This window comes from Carassius gibelio, chromosome B21, assembly GCF_023724105.1.
Source record: "Carassius gibelio isolate Cgi1373 ecotype wild population from Czech Republic chromosome B21, carGib1.2-hapl.c, whole genome shotgun sequence".
Taxonomy (NCBI): domain Eukaryota; kingdom Metazoa; phylum Chordata; class Actinopteri; order Cypriniformes; family Cyprinidae; genus Carassius; species Carassius gibelio.
This window is the reverse complement of record NC_068416.1, coordinates 16652318-16674047: the sequence shown is the minus strand read 5'-3', so window position 1 is coordinate 16674047 and position 21730 is coordinate 16652318. Positions and strand designations below refer to the sequence as shown.

Genomic DNA, 21730 nt, shown 5'->3' with positions numbered 1-21730 from the left:
TGCCAAAGAACACATCAACTGGCCTAAAGAGAAATGGAGGAACATTTTGTGGACTGATGAGAGTAAAATTGTTCTTTTTGGGTCCAAGGGCCACAGGCAGTTTGTGAGACGACCCCCAAACTCTGAATTCAAGCCACAGTACACAGTGAAGACAGTGAAGCATGGAGGTGCAAGCATCATGATATGGGCATGTTTCTCCTACTATGGTGTTGGGCCTATTTATCGCATACCAGGGATCATGGATCAGTTTGCATATGTTAAAATACTTGAAGAGGTCATGTTGCCCTATGCTGAAGAGGACATGCCCTTGAAATGGTTGTTTCAACAAGACAATGACCCAAAACACACTAGTAAACGGGCAAAGTCTTGGTTCCAAACCAACAAAATTAATGTTATGGAGTGGCCAGCCCAATCTCCAGACCTTAATCCAATTGAGAACTTGTGGGGTGATATCAAAAATGCTGTTTCTGAAGCAAAACCAAGAAATGTGAATGAATTGTGGAATGTTGTTAAAGAATCATGGAGTGGAATAACAGCTGAGAGGTGCCACAAGTTGGTTGACTCCGTGCCACACAGATGTCAAGCAGTTTTAAAAAACTGTGGTCATACAACTAAATATTAGTTTAGTGATTCACAGGATTGCTAAATCCCAGAAAAAAAAAAATGTTTGTACAAAATAGTTTTGAGTTTGTACAGTCAAAGGTAGACACTGCTATTTTTTTGAACACACCCCTTTCAACTAATTGCCCAATTGCACAGCCTTAAGAGCGTGCATATCATGAATGCTGGGTCTTGTTTGTTTTCTGACAATCTACTGAACCTACTGGTAACTTGTTTGCCACGTAGCAATAAAAAATATACTAAAAACCTTGATTATTCTGGTTAGTCACATTGTACTGCTATTATTTTGAACAATACTGTATATTTTGCACATTCTAGCTGAAATTTTCACTGGTTTTAGTTCAGTTTCACAACAACATTTGCAAAGTGCTTGCGGACAATAAAATGTGCTGTAAAACAATTGCAGCTACTATCATTCTAGCGTCTCTGGCACATTTATGATTCAGAGCCATGGACCAAATCCACTCAAATCTTTTGTCAGATGGAGAACAAGTCCTGGCTGCTTTTGCTAAAGTTTGCAAAGTTCATGGCAGAGATTTTCTGGAATATATTCAAGACTTGTTTGAGGCCATTTGGATCAACTAAAAGGACTCTAATTTAATTTGTGTTGTCTTCACAATGCCTCACAGAGACGTTATTTTCAGTAACAATGTTTGTTAAAGTTCTGTAAAGTTTGGGGTCAATATGATGTTTTTGAAAGTCTCTTCTCTTCATAAAGCTTGGATTTATTTGATAAAAATACTGTAAAAACAGTAATGTTGTGAAATATTATTACAGTTTAATATAGCTGTTTTCTATTTGAACATATATTTTAAATGTAATTGATTACTGTGATCGCAAAGCTGGATTTCAGTGTCACATGATCCTTTAGAAATCATACTAATATGCTGATCTGCTGCTTAAGAAACATTTCTTATTATTATCAATGCTAGAATTTTGATCATTTATAATGATACAATTATTTATTTAGCAGTGTATCTGCTCCTAAACATCATATACAAGTGAAATATTTTACATCCGTAGCACATCTTTAATGACTGTAACGACTAATGAATATTTTTTTTTTTCACTGCAGTTTTTTCCTAGTTTTTCCTTCCATCAGCTGGCCATCTGAAGTTGGCCATTTCACCCACGGGGCACAAATGACAACGTACCTCATCCGCTGTGTTAATGTAATTACAACGATCATACATTAGCCTTCTCTAAGACGCGCTTTTTTTCAATAGCACCATTAAGGCTGCTAATTTATTTCTCACTGTCCTTTTCAGCTTTGAAAGCCATCATTTAAAACCATCAGCTGTGGAATTGTGCCATTCGTGACAACCAGTCATTGTGAGGCTCTGCCAGCGATAATGGAGGAATCAATTAGCTTGCTCCGAAAAACAAAACCAAGAGAACAATTTTACACATTTATAATGGCGGTGTGCTTTGCAGCGCCGTCACTGAACTGTTTTTTACAGAGACGCATATTAACCCGCACAAGCTGTCTCAGCGCACCAAGTCATCTCTCATTTGAATACCAAAGGGAATACGCTAGGATTGAAGAGGCAAATTCAGATTTTACATTAAGAAGTGAGAAGAAACTGAAGAGGAAGGGGGGTGACGAAGAAAACAGGTAGTGAGAAATTGGAGATGGTTATGGACACAAACACAACTAAACATCTAGAGGTGGCCATACTCGTCCTGGTTGGGTGCGGACGGTGCGCTGGAGGAGTCGCTGGAGGGCTTGGCCAGCGCATCCTTGGCAAGGTCACTATCTGTGGTCTGGTGAGCTCCTCCCTGTACCTGAGAGTCCTTACTTTGGGGCACACTGGCCGGGCTCTGGCAATCGGCTTTGGCTAGATTTGCAGGGATTGAATCAGACGGTTGGGGGGCATCTAAGGACTTTGAGGTCTGGTTTGAGGGCGTATCGCTCAGGTCAACCAGAGGGGCCACGGCTGACGGAGCAGCTTGTGGGGAGGTGGGAGAGGTGACGCTAGGTTTGGGGGTGCTGGATTGGGGGGTGACTTTTGGGGCCATTTTAGGGTCGGCCACAGGGGCGGTGCTTGAGGTAAGGGTGGTGCTATCGCTAGCAGGACTGTCAGTGCCGGGGTCTGAGTTAGTGGTTACAGAGGGAAGCAAGTCCACTACTGTTGCTGTGGTGTCAGCAGCGTGCCTGTGAGGACAGTGGGAAGAGAGAGAGCGAGAGAGAGAGAGAGAGAGAGAGAGAGAGAGAGGAGAGACGGGGGGAAGGTGATCCACACAAAGAAAAAGGAGGGGGAGGGAGGGAAGGCCAAGGCAAAACATACACATACATCAGTAAGTCCAACATGCATTTCAAAATCAAACATACCATGTTAGGTACAGTAATCACAAAAAGTGAGGGGTGTGTGGTAGCTACACCATTAAACTACAACAGAAAGACTGTTAAACACAAGTAGATGTTAATAAGCTAAAGAAAGACCAGACTTTTGGGTTTTGGACCAGGTGTGTGTGTTTTAGGGACTCACTCAGGGTCGGTCAGAGGGGTGGTCTCATTGGGTTCGGTGGGTCCTCCTCCTTCATGGTTTGGTGTGTGTTCCTCCTCAGTCCTTACCTCCACAATGGGCTCCTTAGAGTCATCCTTACTGTAAAACATGTCACACCAGAGTTACTGACATTAACAAACGTCACAAGGGATGTGGATTAATAGCTTGCAAACATGTAGTGAACATTGTTGGCTAACACAGATTTGTTCAAATTAGCAGCACTGATAAAATGGGTTGACTATTATAAACAAATAGGTTTGTCTTGCACCATATGGCGTACTTTTCTGGCAAAAGTGTGTTTATATTCATTTATAGCTGTCATGGTATTAAAGTAAGAAATGTAAGGGAAAATCTGCTTCTTTTTTTAAAAGAAAAACATATGTTGAAAAAAAGGCTACTGTCAGATTTATTTAAAATGTATAATTTTTGTAAAACTAAGGTAAGGTAACAGAAAAAGCAATAAAAGTGCAATAAAATTACATTCAAATCTGGATAACTTGCTAGTTAAAAATAGTTGCATAGCATTTTCAAAGGCTACTAAAACAGATGCAAATGCAACGCCTTTTCATTCCTAACCAAGCATGCACCTCTCCTCCTCTCCTTATCTCAACCCTGCCGCCATGAGCCAATATTCACATCGTTCTCATTCACAGAGTCAGATATTCACAATCAGCCCTGCCTCAAGCCTTCCTGTAGAGCTGATGGGAGCGATAATGATAGGAGAGCCATGAGGGATGGCGTTATCGGACAAGCGAACACACATAGATGAGAGGGAAAGGAAAAGACAGGCTCACGTGAAAGCGGCTTTTCCCTCCTCGATATCCTTCCCTTTGGCGGAGGGCCCAGACTTGCCACAGAAGTTGACGGCGATGCACATGAGAAGCCCACACTTGTTGAGGAAGTAGCATGTGACGTCTACGCCGAAGAGGAGCAGGATGAAGACCACGATAAGGATGCCCACGATAGCCCCGGTGCTCAACCCTGAGCTGGTTTCTTTAGGAAGGAGGAAGGGGAGAAAGTCAAAACCAGATGATGTCACTGCACACCAGGCCTTAAAGTGTGAGGCTTTTCCAAAGTGCCATGATCTATGCAGTCTAGAAAAAATATCAGTCTATTTTGTATGTTGTATTAATTTGAAGTGAGCAGAAAGGATTGGCTTGTTGAAGGCAGTTAGGTTTAAAGCCAACACACTCAGAGAAACACATACGGGTGAATTCACTAAACAACTGGACTTTTACATACTACGTCTTATTCACTAACCACTAGCAATCCAGGAACTAAATGCGCTGAATTGCACTGCTTTGTATTTAAATTAAAGGGACAGTTCACCCAAAAATGAATATTCTGTCATAATTTACTCACCTTCGTGTTGTTTCAAACCTGTGTGCGACTTACTTTCTTCTGTGGAACACAAAAGAGGAATGTTTCAATAGTTTTTTCGCTATAAAATTAGAAAAACAAGTTGCAGAACAACACTGGGTCTCATTTACATTCATTCTATGGAAAAAAAAAAGACATTTATTTTGCTTGTTCTTGAGTTAAGAAAGTCATACTGGTTTCAAATAACATGAGGGTGAGTAAATGATGACAAATGATACATTTTTTTGAATGAACTGTCCCTTTAAGTTACTATACTGCATTTGGTGAAATGTTACTCTCTCTGTAAATTAGGAACTGAACCTCACAAAAACATAACGTCAAGCCTTTCAAGAGCGGTTAACAGAATTGTATTTGTTTGTGTACATTTTCTATTAATCATGGCAGCAGTAATTCATCAAATGATAATCGAGCGATGGAGAAGAACGTTATAACCGGGCGTACATCCAAATGTGTGGTGTAGATGAGTCCATTTTTCACATTATAAAGAGGTGTCTGAATCACAGAGTTAAAACCATGCTGTACACTTCCAGCAAAGTATGCCAGATTATGATTGCCTGATATATCCTTCACAACATAGCAAGATCAGGAGTTACGGAGATGAATTAATTATTTGCATCATCAGGATTATTAAAACAACAATCATGTGCAAATGAACAGTGCCATCAGTTGATTCTTAGTGAATTCACCCCCATAATGTTTAGGTTCACCACACAGATTGCCAAAATGGGATGCCTTTCATATGTTATCCACACTGAGTATTTAACATAGCATCACATACAGGGCATTCATCACTGACATGGAATTGAACCCAGCATGCTTATTCAGAGACATAATTAACTCTCTTTGTACAGAACTTGAGCAATCTTGCTCAGAACGTTAACTACAAGGCTTGTTCTGTTCGTATTCATGCACATATTTCAATAGAGAAATTGCACTGGCATGGAAAGGTGAAGATAATCCCAATATTCAGCTCTTAATGCATTCACTTATGGGGTACCTCCTGCATAGACACGCACATAAAACACACAAATGGAAGCAATACAGATGAAAATAAAAGAAAACACCATGTTAAAGGAACAACGCTTAAGCAAGATGGAGAAACACAAGCAGAACTGTGTTTTCAGCTCTTGAAAACACAGACTACTTACCAGGAATGACAAGCTATACCACGAAAATGCTAAATAACTACAGGATCTACTAAGACGGATGGGTATGGTCTGGATCAGTGAACATAATGCACAATTAAAATGTGGTTTAATAAACATTAGTTATATGGATCTTAATGCTGCATCGGTGAACATGGCAATTTATATTAACTCAAATTAATATGCTGAAATATTTAATTGAGTTGAGGGAAGATGAATTTTTTGTCATCATAATAGTTAAACCATGTGGACGACCAGCATGCTTTAGGACTAACAAAGGGAGATCTGATGTGGCTAAAAGCAAAAACTAATTCTGATTTAAAAAAATAAAATAAACAATTGAGACAGGTAAAAAGCTAATTCCTACTATCATAAAGCAGTTGTTCTGTAATAGGTCGTTTTATCCTTAAAACATCTTCATTGTAAGCAAAATCACTTTTTCCTTATATATATATATTTTTTGAAGCCAACATGTTATATTATCAAAGCAGAATATGATGTTTCAGTCCCAGTATACTGTGTGTGTGTGTGCATGTATATATATATACACATACACACACACACAGAGTATACTGAGACTGAAACAGCACAGCACAGCTTTGATGATATAACATGTTGGCTTCAAAACATTATGCTAACATAGTTTATTGTTAGTCTAACACTCAATTGGTAGTTCATTCAAGTATTCTTGTGAGTACACAGCATAGATTATACCGTGAATTAAGATGAACAAGATGACTGAATTTGCAATTAGGCTTATATCGAGTTCTAGGCAACTTCACATGAAGTGTCTCTAATGAAACGTCCTTCTAAATCATTGATGGAGCCACATAAAGACCTAAAACACATCTACGTGTATTAAGGAGTTTATGAATTATGGATGTACTCAACAGAAACCTGGAGGAAAAATGCATTAGTCAAACCTATTCTAAGAAGAAGAAGAAGAAAAACACCTCATCTCAGCCTGCAGCTCCACATGAGTCTTAATGCTCTCAGAATACTGTGCTCAAAACTTGCAATAGACTTACAATAATACCAAATATATTCTGAATTTAAACCAAGAAACCGGTATGATAGGTAATCTGGCGCTGTGGACTTTGTGATAAAATCTAACCATCCTAGCAGTCAACACACTCCATGGATGTGTATAAGAGGATGGGTAACAGGAGGTAGAGCTGACAGACTTAATCTAGCGGCCAGCCAGGAGAGGGCCAAGAGTGCTTCTCCTAGCTCGGGGCACAGACTGGGCCGCACTTGTTTTCCTGAGCTTCAGCCTGCATTTTAACAAGTGCAATAAATCACGGCACACATCTGAGCGCAAAGGCTCTCACTGAGCTCCTTCACCGGCCAAAAACACCTTGCTCTGCTGACTCAGCAGTGTGCTTGAAAGACACTCGAGCCGTCTCCAAATTTTACAAACATCACATGTTCTGAATCCTGAAAATTGGTGAAAGAAAAAGCTTACATTGTTGTACATGTTATATCTGAGTTTTAGGATGAAACAAGGCAGTTGGGAATACATAGACCGAGTTAGTTGTTCCCATGACAATGCACCTGGAAGTACCTGTATACTGCCGTCTTTGCTCGTACAGTAGGTTTTCAGTTCTGTACACACTTTTCAAGCAAATCACTTGAGTTATAAATAACAGCATGTACAGTACATTTAGAGTCCTGCAGCAGTGATGTCAAAACTCAGAAGACTAATTTATTATGTGTTCTCTAGAGAATTATTATTTCTTTCTTTCAATTTATATGCAAAACAAGGTCAGTGGTGAATGTAAACTGACAACACTTTATTTTGTATTTATTTTTAAATCATGTTGTACAACAAATCATCCGAGTATTGTCAAGTTACCATAGGAAAAACTCTTGGTGAATCAGTCTTCCCAGTTTTGGTGTTATAGCTGCAGCACTCTATATAACAGACATACGAATACATTTGTGGTTAATTTTGCATAGCCATCAATGTAAAAGCATGTTTTGTGTCCTCTGAATGTAGTTATGGCAGGGGCTAGCAGCTAGCTAATGCTAACTAGTGAAACTATAACCCCTTTGTTGAATATTTCATATAAATGTATTACATAAAGCTACTGCAGGATTGAAATTGAACTGCAGGTGTTATAATAATTTGTAAAAATCTACGAAAGATCACCAAAATGCTTTTTAAAGCATTTCCCGATGCATCTGCTGACTGTGACTTTTCGCTAACAGCCCATTTTAACCTTCATGGCACGATCATTACAAATGTTCCGTCTGTTCTGAAGACTCTCAGGTTACTGAGACACCTCCAGACTCAGCCCTTGTCTCCGTCTCCAGTCTCTCTCAGTGATAAGTGTGAACAAGTGGCACTTCTGCCGGTGCCAAGTTTGGATGCTCAAATCATTGTGCCTCTGGTTCTGTTAGTCTGAATGAAGCTGATGATCCATCCGGAGTGGCATTAAACATCCCAGGCGGACTAAACGGGGTGCTGCTTTTCTGCTGAAATGTCACCTAGCACCAACACACAATAATTAAGGACAGAAGCACCTGCATATGAATGATGAGCCCCACAAACTGATTGGCACATGCGTTTCCAGGAGTCAAAACTCCAGGGCGCATCACTTTATTACCATGAGAATCCATTCCAAAATGGGAAACAAATGCTACTCCATTTTATTGAACAAACGACCCCCATTCGCTCCCTCATTTATTTCCATAACCCTGCCATAAATATGAGCTTTTATACTGTAAGACACTTAATTACATTAGTTGCACTTTACTCGACACCCTCCCAGGAAATGCCTGCATAGGTCTTGCATAATAATGACACTCGTATCTCCGTTCTTGATGGCATACGGCAGCCTTGGACATGTAACCTGACCGCCGTCTTCTTTAATACGGACAGCTGGCTGGAGGTCAGTCGTCGTCCATACCTGTATCCATCCATCGATATTGTTCAAGATTGATTTATACGGTTACAATGGAGGGGGTGCCATGCACACAAAAACGCTTGTGGGTTTCGCATTAAAATTCATTCTGGGGGTGTTTATGTTAAATCCTGTCTATACAGGAAAAAAACAGCCTTAAGGAATTTAGCATTTCAGAGATGGTCAATCAGAAGAGCTGCAGAACACTCCTGCCCTTTATAAGTAAAAGGCTCCATGGGTCCCTCTAAACGGACACTGAGCACCATGTAATCATGGGACAAACATGAAACGGCCACGCATTACAGTCCCATGCAGCTCGCTGCCGCGAGGTTTCATCTCCAATCCATGTTGCGTTTGTTAACAACACAAAATAAACAAAAAACTCCATCTAGCTTACCGTATTTTCTTAAAACCTACAATGATTACTGCATGACACCATACTGGTACGTGTATACAAAAAAATGTATTACAGAACATAATTAAATTACACTGTTGAAAATGACACTTATTGATGTGAATGAGTTTAACAGCAGTAGCATTAGTTTTGAACGGTCTTTTCAAGTAAGAAGCAGAGAAAAGAAAATGTAAATAAAAGTCCATTACAGAAAGTATATCTTTTCTGAATCATCTAAAATTATGTACATTTTGTCACAAAAACCACGTTTTCCATATCAACACACAGACTTGGTGCCTTTTCCTTAAAAACACCCTTCCAAATTAGTTAATAATCTTAATAATAATAACAACAACAAAAATTAATGAAAATAAGGACTTTTTATCTCCTAAATGGGCCCTAGAATAATTATATTGAGATTAATATCAAGAGACTAGGCATCTCTTGATAGGGAAAGATTTTCTACAACACTCCCAAAAAGTCCATGGTTTGAAAAACATCTTTTCAAACACATCAACGTAGCCGTGCTTAAACATAAAATGAATAAGGAACTAAAAATGACAAGAAACAAAAAAAGAAAACAGAATGATACAAGCACCGAACACTCTGCTTAATTACATTACATGTAACTGATATTCTTTTTTGTTTGTTTGTTTAGCCTGCGAGAGGATCAGAAAGGTGTAGAAAACTGAAGGGTGTGGTTGAAGGGTGGACGGGGCTCCTCTCCTCTGGCGAGCCCCGGTTTATGAGAGCACTAGCACAGTCAGCATGGAGAACATGAGAGTGACGAGAGCATACGTCACAGAGGAGCAGCCGAGGGTAGCTGAGACCACACATCCCACACCACCACACCAAAAAAAGACACCCGCAGACCACACGGACAGTGCACAGAAAAAAAAAATAAAATGAGGAAAAAATCAAATTTTGAGTGCGCGTTTGAAAATGCGGTGATCCGGTGATGTCCGATTTTACACATGGAGACAGAAAAAGGGAAAAAACAGGGAAAGAAATTGGGAGAAAGGGAGAGAGAAAAAGAGAGAAAGACAGAGAATAGGTCAAATACAGAAAATTAAGTTCAAAAGGTTAATCAAGATTAGAAAAGAATATCAAAGGAAAATTCAAGCAAGTTAGTAAAAAACCAAAGTAAGAAGGCGGTAGCATGTTAAAAGCCCAGCAAGTCGAGAATGAAAGGACAACGATAGTCAAACGATGGGAAACACGGAATGATAAGGGACACGAAGACACGGACAATCAAGAAACACGGATCAGGCTACTTTCCTGGTATTTGACATTGCGTATATACTTTGCAGGCACTTCTGATAAATCTTACATATCTCCCCTCTCTTTAAAGGTGAAGTGTGCAATGTCCTCTCTACTAGCGTCTCCAAACTGTATCGCAACATTAATAACAAAAAGTGTAATTGACCTAACTATCAAATAGATAGTCTCACCCCAAAACCAACGGTCATTAATAGCATCACAGAGACAGGGTTTACACTTTTTGAGAATTTCATCTACAAGTGGCATCTATAGAGAAGGTATTTTAAAATAATTTAATATTATTAAATAAGAAAATACACACTTCAGCTTTAAACAAGTGCTTCCAGAAGATTGCATTTAAATGAATTATAATTAATTCAGATTGAGAAAAACATTCTACAGGAAATAAGGAAACAAACAGGCTTTCATCTCTCAAAGTCGCAAACACCAGGGAAAATGTTGCCCAGTCAGAAGACAAGGCGAAACAAACAGGTTATGATGCAACAGGGTGTAATAATGAGCTGGGTGACTGAATGAGTTTTCCGATGTTACCTAAACTGCACAAACGTTAATCGCCATTGTATTAGAACAGCTTTTATTCCATGTCAACTGTAGCCGGGGAGATTTGGATTACAGGAAGTAGAGCTTTAGCATTTGTCGCGCGGCCAGGGCCAAGCTCGACCCGTTACCCATACCACACACGGAAATCCACTGGCTCCCTACTTTAATTCCTGCCAAACTCTCGACGTGTTGACCATCTGCAAGCTGAAGGAATATGTCTTATGATGATAATAGTGTCCTGACAGTTTTAAGGGTTTCTAACCCGTCTCCCGCATGCTGGTCCCAAGCATGAATCGCTGTCTGAGCAGCTGTTTTTGGACCATCGTTTCTAACAGCAGCTGCTCCAGCTGATGCACTGCAGATGTTGGGCTAAAAATAAAGGCGCTTTTTTTAACTCCCACATGTTACACATTGAGGTTAACAACTCTGCAATGTGTAAGTGTGGCGAGATGGGAAAAGGGACAAAGGAAGGCTTTTCTATCCATCTGAACCTGTCTTGCACAAGTGCTCCGAGATCCAAAGCTCCCACTGCTATATGGCTGCTTCCCACTAAGCGGATGAGAAAAAGCAGGTCTCTTGGCCATGCACCGGCAGATGCCTGTTAGGTCCTCAGTAAAGCATTAAACCATTAATCCTGTTGAGGCGTCATCATGCAAAACCAGAGGATACATCCCCACTGAGAGCGGGCAGATAGTCAGCCCAATTCAATCGGTCTGCCGCAATGAGCCTGAACTGAGCCTCAGTTCAGCCTCAAGAAAGAGACAGAGGAAATAGAGAGAGGGCTGCTCTAAGGGCCAATTGTTATCAGTGGGGAAGCAGCTCACAAGAAAACAAAAACACAGCACTGCCAATGGAGCACAGACCAAACAAGCCCGTGTTGGAGGGGGTGGATGGTTTAACGGACCTGCTGTGGCTTTTTGCCTCCCGAGAGCCAAATAGGAAATTTCATCTCTGCTGATATCATCTGCAATCGCTCTGACACGAGCAATAAAGCTAGTGGTAAGAGTCAGGGGGAGGTTGCCGGAGGGGTCAGGGCTCTGGAGAGAAGCTGAAGGTCTCCAGGCTTCACCCGTGGCCACCTCTCACAGACATTTATCCCTCTGCAGTCTTAGTACTCTTAGATTGTGTCAAATTACTCTCTGGAGGGAGGCCAGGCCACAACCTGAATTGACACAAGGGTGGCCAGTGTAATCCACAACAAGACCTGCTAGTAGGATGGGGTTAACAGGGGTTGGGTTTAGGCGGTCGGGCTGTTGGCTGCTCTGGCTGGCAGTGGCTGTGCTTCAGGGTTAGGGGGTGGGCCGTACCTGGGATGGCGGTGGGTTCTGGCAAGGTCCTGAAGGAGAGTTTGCCGGGGTCAGATCGTCCTCTCTGGTTTTCGGCAATGACGTAGACCTCGTACTCCGTGTTCCAGTCCAGACCTCGCAGAATAACGTACTCACTGCCGTTGGGCACACGGATCTCCGGCTTCCAGTCCTGGCGATTCTTCTACGGACACATGTGGACACTCTTTAAGCACGGATGGTATATAAGGGTCAATGACACAATGCTCATTTCCATGCTATTAATGTATTATCTATTTAGTACGTATTCCAAATTTCTTCAAAAAAAAAAAAAAAAAATACAATTCTCATTGAATCAATACACACCTCTTCTATGGATGATGTTTTTATTTTGGAAAATAATAATAATAATTTGATATTTTTTGGGGGGCATGAACATATCAGGTTTATAGAATTCTCCGGATTTTATACCAATATATTTAAATATATATAATAATAACTATTTAAAAATATATAAATATTTAAATAATTGTCTTTTGGCATTAAAATAATACTATAATAGGACTTAAGATAGGGTGTGAAGAATTAGCGCTGAAAAGGCATGGAAACAGTTATTTTTGTGCCTGACCTTTGTTGAATATGCATTTGTAGGAGTTTCCCATTCAGATACAAAATTTATGGGAGGAGAGTTTTCAAATGAATCACAGAATGCAATTTACTAATGTTTGCGCTCAACAAATTACTGTAAGTATTGATTTACTGGTATGCCATTATTTCTTTCCCAAAAAAAGCATGTCTTAAACTTTTTTGCGCCTTTGTCATAAGTAGAACACCCACACCTGATGAGCACCAGCTCTGTTTATTCGCGTCTACGCTAATTTGTGTTGTGCTTGGTATATTGCGGTGGTCGATATGTAAATGAGATGTTGCATATGTCTTTTCCAAATGCAATTCTGAATGGATTTATGAAAAAAAACAAAATAAAAATAATAAATTATGATCCCAAAACTCTTGCAACGGTTGTATAATTAATTCAGATGTCAGGATGAGTTAAGTGTGTTACCTCATGTCCAATCATATTCACAGCTCTGTAGCGCACTAGATAGTGTTTGATGGGAGAGCCCCCATCGTCCTGCTTGATCCATTGGACCTTCATCTCGTTGCCTGTGGACAGTGGCTTAACCTCCAGTTTAGGAGGAGTAGGTTCCCCTGAGGAGAAAACGACCAGAAAAAAAAAAATAAAAAGAAAAGAAAAATCTGTTAGAAGACCCCAGCAAAGATTCAAGATGTGCCCTAACACAGGCCCATTTCCTCAGGTGAATGTCCCCTCATCCTTTAACAGCTGATATGTAATCCACAAGGTATTCTTTATCTCTGAATATGAACGGCAGAAATAGGTTAGCTAATTAAACTCCCGCCTAATTTTAGCTTATAATTAATTTACAGTGTTGACCCAGCTGGGAGAATTTAAAAGGAAGTTATATAGCAGTGCATGGTCTCTCAACTATGCACAAAAATGGTCAAATTAACTATCAAAGGATGAGATGTAACACTTTATAGTCAAGTCGCTTAGCAAAGTCTAAATTCCTATGTTCTCGTTTTTGGCTAAACTGTCGAGACATCTCATCTCAGAGGCTTTCTGGCAGCATAATGATGACTTCTGCCTCCCATCCTTCCAAATGTGGAACATTAATGAAAGCGCTTGGCTCTTGTAAAAGTGGAGTTGAGTCGCTTGGGCATGTGGAGGGCTGTAATGAGAGCTGGACCCGTGTTGGTGGCAGTGATGGAGGAAGAGAGCGGCGCTGTTATGCAGTCTCTGGGGGAGCTCATTATCTTGACTTGCCCACTACTTAATGACAGAACTCCCTTAATTATCCTCCACGCTTTGATTTCGAGATTCTCAGCCACTACATTTAATAATATCAGCAGGCCGAAGGGGAAGGGATATGCGCATTTGTGGGCGCTTGTTTGGGATGTTAGCTGTCTACCTGTGTCACTAGAGGAGACTGGGAGGAGGCCACAGCGCTCTGCTCCCATTCATCATCATAAATAGCTGCTAGACAAGCGCCCCTATTAGAAACTGATGTGACACTGTGTATATACACGCTACCAAATATTCAAAACATGACAAATGAGATGAATTTCAGGTCAAGACAATAGGATATCTGAATGTTTGACCTAAGAAATATAATATATGTATATGTTTATGATCTCATATTCTAATAGTTAGAGGCATTTTTTTTTTTTATTTCAGGCCAACAGGCGGTTAGTTTAAGCATGCATGAAAATAGAGGCCTAAGGTGGTTCCTTCATGATGAATTGAAGCTTGGTTAAAGTTTGTGATCGGATGCTGCAATTTAAATGAAGACAGGTTAATTTAAGACAAGCAGTGCAGGAGTGGTGGCAGTTAAACAGGTTTTCTGAGATCCAGCCATCAATTCCAGTTAGCTGAAGGATTTCCAGATGCTAAGGAGACAAAGATAGATTAGGGTTACAGAGAGAAGGAGGGCAAACATGCGCTACCATGCAGAAGGAGGATTAGATTCAAGGGTCATGGATTATTGTGCCACTCGATCATGATTAATAATAGCTGCTATCCTAACTTGACATGTTTCAGGAATAGCAGCTGCGAGATGAAAAATGACAGAGACGGTATCTCATCTCAAACCAAGTGTGTCGTTAAAAATGTTTGGGTAGGAAAAGAGAGAGTAGAAGTATTTTCTTGAAATACAAGGAAGTGAAGCTCTTCTTCTTTCGCATTTCCACATAGGAGCAGCAGACTGGGACAGTGAGCAGGTACATTCGTGAGACAAAGACGTACAATTAGGACATGCATGAGAGGCTTTGAGTATGCAGACTGAGAATGAAAGAGAACAGAAGGGTGTGTCAATGTGTTCATGCTTTAAGTTAATGTCAGTACTGCTGTTAGTCTTTGTGATATGAACATATTTGGCACATACTGCAAGTATAAGACAATTTATCATGTAAAGCACATTTATGATGTGCAAATGAATGAGGGGATGATAATTGATGTCCTCACACTGATTTGTACAAAAACAAATGTAAAAGATGTGTCTCTTTTTAACAAATGAGTTTGTGAGAAATCATAAACATCTCATTAGTTTTTGAGCAACTCTCTTAAAGCAATAGTTTACCCAAAAATTAACATTTGTTGAAAATTTACTCAACCAAGATGAAGATGCGTTTGTTTCTTTATCTGAATAGATTTGCATTAGATCACTAGCTCACCTGGGGATCCTCTGCAACAAATGGGTCCCATCAGAATGAAAGTTTAAACAGCTGATTAAAAACATTAAAACAATCCACAAGTAATCAAGACAACTCTAATCCATAAAGAAATTAAAAGTTGCATGTTTGTAATAAAACCATCAAGATGTTTTTGACTTCAAACTGTCAATTCTTGCTAAAAACTAGTCCTATATCCATAATAGGGCTGCACGACATTGGGAAAAAATGACATTGCGATATTTCATTTTTCTGCGATATATATTGCGATATGAAATCTAATCTAATTTTTTCTTACAAACAAAAATGGGGTGAGCACACAGACATTCTCATTTTGAATGATTTAAACATCAGAGTATTATTTAAATTAGAGTAAATTATTTGTTTGTAACTTTAAGATATGGTTTGAATTGAAGGCTATAGCCTAAATGTTGAAATTAACAATGTTGTAGAAGTGCAGTTTAGTAGTAGTAAATGTTAAATAATGTAGTTTAATAGTTTAATAAATAGAACATTATTGTAAAGTGTTACAGATGTTTTTTTATCCACCAATTCAGACGTCTCGTGAGTTCAGTGTTGGACAGGTCAGTTGTTTAAAACATTCATTAAATTAAATCGGTTCAAAGGAATCATTAGTTCGCGAATGCCGGGGCTCTCTCGTGCTCTCTCTCTCTCTGCTCGTTCTTATATGCGCCCTGTTAAACTGACAAGACTTAAAAACACATGCAAATGATAAACTTTCACTCTATGATGTTTAAGCTGTGCAATTAATCCGCAAATCACATTCGTCAAGGGCCGGGGAGCAGCTGGCCCATACAGTTAATGAATAACGGATCAACTACGACAGCCTACATCGCACATCTTGCGATGTGACTATTGTGGATTCGTACATCGCGATATCGATGCTTAAACGACACATCGTGCAGCCCTAATCCATAATATTGCTTTCTCTGACGGCACCCATTCACTGCAGAGGATCCATTGGTGAGCAAGTAAAGCTAGTTTTGACGAATAAGCAAACTCATCTACAAGGTGAGTAACATTTCAGCAAATGTTCTTTTTAGGGTGAACAATTCCTTTAACATATTCAGACATTGTCTCAAAAAGTTGCCTCATTTATTAAAAGTAGAGTTGGAGTGGGAGGGTAGAAATGCTTTTTATGTCAGTAGAGTAAAATATTTATTGAAAATCAATAAGAAGTTCAATCTGCAGAGCACCTAGCAGCATGTGTAGGAGACTAAGCTTTGGGATTACTGTCTAGGCAGAGTGGCTGATGGTTTTCAAAAAGCCCAATAAAGTAGGTGGTGTGAGATTTCTAGAGGATGAATGACTCAAAAGTGAAATGGCTCATAAATCCTGATGGTACTAGGTGGGTGTTTTCGTCTATCTTCCCCTCATTAACTTCTCACTGTTAATGGGAATCGGACCAAAAGAAAAAAGAAAAGAAAAAAAAATAAAATCAACAAAAATTACCTTCTGTTCACCAGCGAAGACGACATCATCAGCACCATGCAAGAGCCATATGACAAAGTCACATGATACGCACGCACATGATTGGTGGAAAGGAAAGTGGAAGGTGGGGGAGGGGTCACATGGAAAATACAAAACATTGAAAAAAATTATACAAACATGGAACGTGTTAAGACCAAAAAGTACAAACAGAAACACAAACAACAAAAAGAAAACAAATTATAAACATAAATACTAATCTGTAGCATTAGATACAGTGTGTATAGGTCCATAAAGGAATTCTTGAAACACAAATACAAATCAAAGCACTTATAAAAAAATCTTAACTATCTCAGCTCTCATGAAACCCATTTAAACTATGCAGGGTAAGAATAGGTTCCAAATTGCTTTATGAATCCACTTTACCAGCAGTATTTCCTCTGACTGTGAGTGGTTCTTTCGATAAGAGGATTCAAATACAGCTCTCTTGCACTGTACTTTGAATTATAAATGCGTGTGCAGATTGAATAGCATCAATAGGGCTGTAAAACCAACTGAAACAGAGCAGGTCATCCAAAGGCAGAGGAAACTTAGTGATGTTGACCGTGCAGATAGAAACCTGTCTCATCTACTAGACATGAAGCTGGACGCTACAGAACAGGCAAATGAGAAGCATTAAGATAGAGAATGCCCATGTGGACAAAGTCCCAAGACAATGCTATGAAATGTTGATCTAGGATTATTCATCAGGATGGAAAACAAAAACTGATTCTAGATCAGCATTTTCAGCTTGAGATGTTTACATATATGAGGCCAGGACTGTAGCTGAGAAGGGTGGAGGAGGATAAAGACGAAGAGCAGCGTTTTCCATCACAACTAAAGGTCTGCAGTCTACAAGTCAAATACTGAGGGCCAGAATTATTAAACTGGGCAAATTAGCATTATAGCGCAATTCCATAAAAACGCTGATCGAAGGGGAAACTTATACGCACGATGAAAAACACAGATGCACCCGGATCATTTCCATAATGACCAGCGTAATCTACCAAGAGCAGCACAAAAGGACCGCCTGCTATAAGGAATGTTTTTTTTGGGCATTAAATGGCGCAAATACCAGTAATTTGACATTTGAGCAGAAATGTTAGTAAATCCCATTACACGATTTATTTTAATACTCTCCTACAATAAATTTTACATCTGAAATGGTCTCTCCTTCAAATGCATATTCAATAAGGTCAGGCACAAAAAAACTGTCTGTGTCCACGACTTCACAGCGCGTCTTTAGGAAATCTTGATAGTACTATTTTAATGCCAAAAGACGGTTTGCGCTGGAACAAGTTATTAGTAAATCTGGCCATAGATGTGATGCCAAATGGACACCTTCAGATACTTAAGTTACATGTACAAATGCATAAATTTATCATCTAAGTTTATCTTCCTTGCAATATATACTTTCAAGAATCATTCTATATGTAGTATAGCTTTCTAAAGAGTTCCTAAAGACCTTTTGGCTTAATAAGTTTGCAATATGAGACAGGCAACTGTACTAATTAAAAAATAACAAATAGGCACATTACACATACAAATAAGCACTAACATGCACATTCACTTTGAAGTCATTTGAAATGATTGTCTGTAAACCACCAGGGTTCTTAGCTGTCAAGCAATTTAGAAAGTCTAAAGTCTTCATGCTGATTATGACTCATTATCATACAAAAGAACAGATCTTTTGTTTGCTTATCTACTCATACAACCCTAAAAACCTAAGCTTAAAAATAAATCACTATTATATTTTAATTTCTTTGACATCTGAGGAAGTTTTAGTTTGGTGCAGTCTTAAACCTGCCAGTCAATGTCAACTAAGCAGACAATAACCAAACAACTGCCTACTTCTAAGATAAAGACCCTGTCATTTCTCTGACTGAATGAGACAGAATAGCTGTCTCCCGAAAGGAACTATCTTTCAGCGCAAAACCTTTTCAGACCCTCCCAATTTGCGGTCTGTTTGTTGAGAGATCAGGTGTAATCCGTGCTGTCATGGTAACTCTATTTTCATACTAACGCTTGGTGGCGTCTCTCCCAGGATAGAAGGAAGTGAGAGAGCATGTTTTAGTGTTTAGGATCAAAATTCGCTTGTATAGGAACAGACGATACACACACTGTTAAAAGACCTCTTGTTACTTTGGTAATTGTACAAGTTTGTAGATTTGAACCACGAGCCCTTGTGCACTTAAACACAGGTTGTTATATGATGATGGTTCCTCTGCTGCCATTCTCTTTGGATAAAAGCATCTGTGCTTGCATCTCTGTCGGATATCATCCATTCCTATGAATCCTAATGTTGACAATTTTGCTTAATGTTGTGAAGACAGCTCCATTAGTTTCCACATTCGTGACAGTATGCAACACGTCTCATTAATATCTCAGAGTGCACAATAGGAGAACTGCAAGTGTCGTGTGGCTTCTACAACTTCTATGCACATCCAAAGGCATAAAAACTCAGCACCCATCATGAGTTCATAAACCATTAGCACAAAAAATCATGTCATATTCCTGTATGTCTACCATGCAGTGACACGTTAGACAGGTGAGCTGGTCTACAAGCGGTTGTTAGTGATGGTTCTCTATGAAAGCTTGATGCCAGTTTCTCACTAACATCTACACGGCCTCTCTTCTCTATCACAGACGTGTGTTGTCGGTCTACTGCAAACGTGTTGACTTCAGAACAATGGTCTAGGTGAGGCGAACAAATGTGTAGCAGGCGGATAAAGAGTGGCAATTGACACTGCACACAGTCGGCATACTCACTAAGGTCGGCAGTGGTTGGAGGAATGGAAGTTGGAGTCTCTGAAGACACTGGAAGATGGTGAGAACATGGTGAGATGTGCTTCCATTGTGCTGTACAGATTGTAGAGCCACTGCTGCAACAGTTTCATAGCAACTAACTACATATCAACCAGTCCAGGCAGAAGTGCATGCAACCCAAATAAAAAGTACCTCAGTGTAGCGACACAGACATACTGTTTTTGCAACCTGTCCTCCAATCAGTACGCTCATATAGGTCGTTTGTCCAAATCCCTGAAATACGACCCATCAGAGCGTAGACTACAATTGCGCCCCTATCGGCAAAATGTAGTTTTCATATTAATGTTTTGTACTCTTTTATTTGCACTCTTGCGTTTTGTGTAGCTCAGTTGGTAGGTTATTGCGTTATACCTTGATATGTAATCATGCTATCAGGGGTTCGATCCCATAATTTAGCATGATTTCTGTGAAGGTTAGGTTAAGGGGTGGGGTTAGGTGTATTCATTCAAATTAATAAGCCACCTAGTAAAATATGTGCAAATTACTGTGAGATCGGTGTAAAAAGTCCACACATTGCGTTTAAATAAACATGTGTTTTGATTGGTAATGACGTTATATGTCATTTCATGACGACAGACACAACGTGATACTGTCATTATTTTTACGCCCGTTAGAGGCCGCTTAACTTTAAAATGTAAACATAGGTCATAATAGCTTGCACAAATGACCTATCTATTTTGTTGGAGGACAGGCTCTGTTTGTACTCTATAGCTAAAAGTGAAAACGAATGGCGCTAAAGGGATAACATTTGAAACATTGCAATGACAAAATTCATTTGCACTGCAAAATAGATTGAATAATTTATTATTAATTTAATAAATGGTTTAATCTTATTAGACTTTAGTCATCCAACTGGATGTGTGGCATAGGCAACTGTTGACTAATGAGAAGAAATGAATTAAAATAATGCCAAACAGAATGCTATTTTAAGTGTACGAAACAGACATCACAATGCTAAAAACTTCATTTAACATGCTTAAGGCCTGGTTCACACGGGACGATTTTAAAATTGTCGGCAGATTTTCCAAACCTGAGAGACCCCACACACGGCGATAAAAAATCACGGGTCTAACAGTTTTGGTCGCTCCGTGTGTGGTGTGCAGCCACACGGCAATATCAACACATCACACACGAACCGATGTGACTCCCGAGCATTCCCAGGTCAGACGGGAAATCTCGCAAAATCCCTCGAGATCAAACGTGACTTTAGAGTAAACAATCATGGCGGACAAAGAGGATGCAGTGGCCATAGTTTGTGCTTTGTTTTTAACGGGAAAAAAAAAACATAAGAAAAATAAGAAAAGGCGATGGTCAAAGAGGTGGAGACGACGCGAGCATGGACTATACTTGCTATATCATGATATGGAGATAAGTTGTTGTTTTATCTCATAGAAATGTTGTTACGTACTACACAGATTAATAACCGTTGAAATAAACGTTCATATATTAGTTTCCATGTACTCTGGTGGACTGCAGTTGTGGATGTAGTTATGCCCATCGACTTTATTTGTATTTGTTATATTATATACGCCGGCTGTTTTGATTTTGTTTCCCGGTACTATCACTGCCTCGTCACCTCGCTTTCTGATTGGCTACACGCCACAGTCCACAGGCTGCGTGATTGTTTGTCCTCGGGGGACACCACACACGAGAAGAAATCGGGCAAAATAAATCCAACAATCACACACCATTTATAAACCATTCCTAAAGACACTACATTCTACAGTGAACACAAGACATATTTCAGAGAAGAGTTGCCTTAAACATTCCTGTGAGTTTAAAAGACCCGCTGTGCTACGCATGCTAGGATGGACGTACCTTCAATCTCAATGTTCTCCTAAAACATACATGTGATACTTTAAGAGCTACACTGTCTTTCAATAATAACTTAATGTATTTTAATGACAGGGAAGTTGTGGTCATTTAGTTAATAAGATCATTTAAAATCATAAAAGAACATTTACGTTAAGGCTGGTTCACACGGCAGGATAATTGGGCCGATTTTAGCCCCGATTCAGCCCTTCCGACAATCTTAGGATGCTCCGATTATCGTAAAATAATCTGATCAAATATTCCTGGCGTGTGTGGTGTGTTAAGACTAATCTCCTCTGCT

The 21730-nt window shown here is 39.6% G+C and overlaps 1 protein-coding gene across 9 annotated transcripts in view; it reads right to left on the bottom strand.

Annotated features, from left to right (window-relative positions):
* LOC127985738 (neural cell adhesion molecule 1) overlaps window positions 1-21730 on the bottom strand; it is a 227320-nt gene that overhangs the window by 7604 nt on the left and 197986 nt on the right. For 2 of the 9 annotated variants that reach the window (XM_052587845.1, XM_052587846.1), the window contains 6 exons: window positions 13121-13266; window positions 12082-12262; window positions 4491-4529; window positions 3923-4121; window positions 3111-3227; window positions 2300-2776 (listed from right to left, as the gene is read on the bottom strand). In XM_052587845.1, the coding sequence (XP_052443805.1) occupies window positions 2300-2776; window positions 3111-3227; window positions 3923-4121; window positions 4491-4529; window positions 12082-12262; window positions 13121-13266 (1159 nt within the window). Of the gene's footprint in view, window positions 1-2299; window positions 2777-3110; window positions 3228-3922; window positions 4122-4490; window positions 4530-8210; window positions 9777-12081; window positions 12263-13120; window positions 13267-21730 lie in introns of those variants that run through there. The other 7 variants (XM_052587847.1, XM_052587851.1, XM_052587849.1 and 4 more) reach the window with 4 other exon arrangements.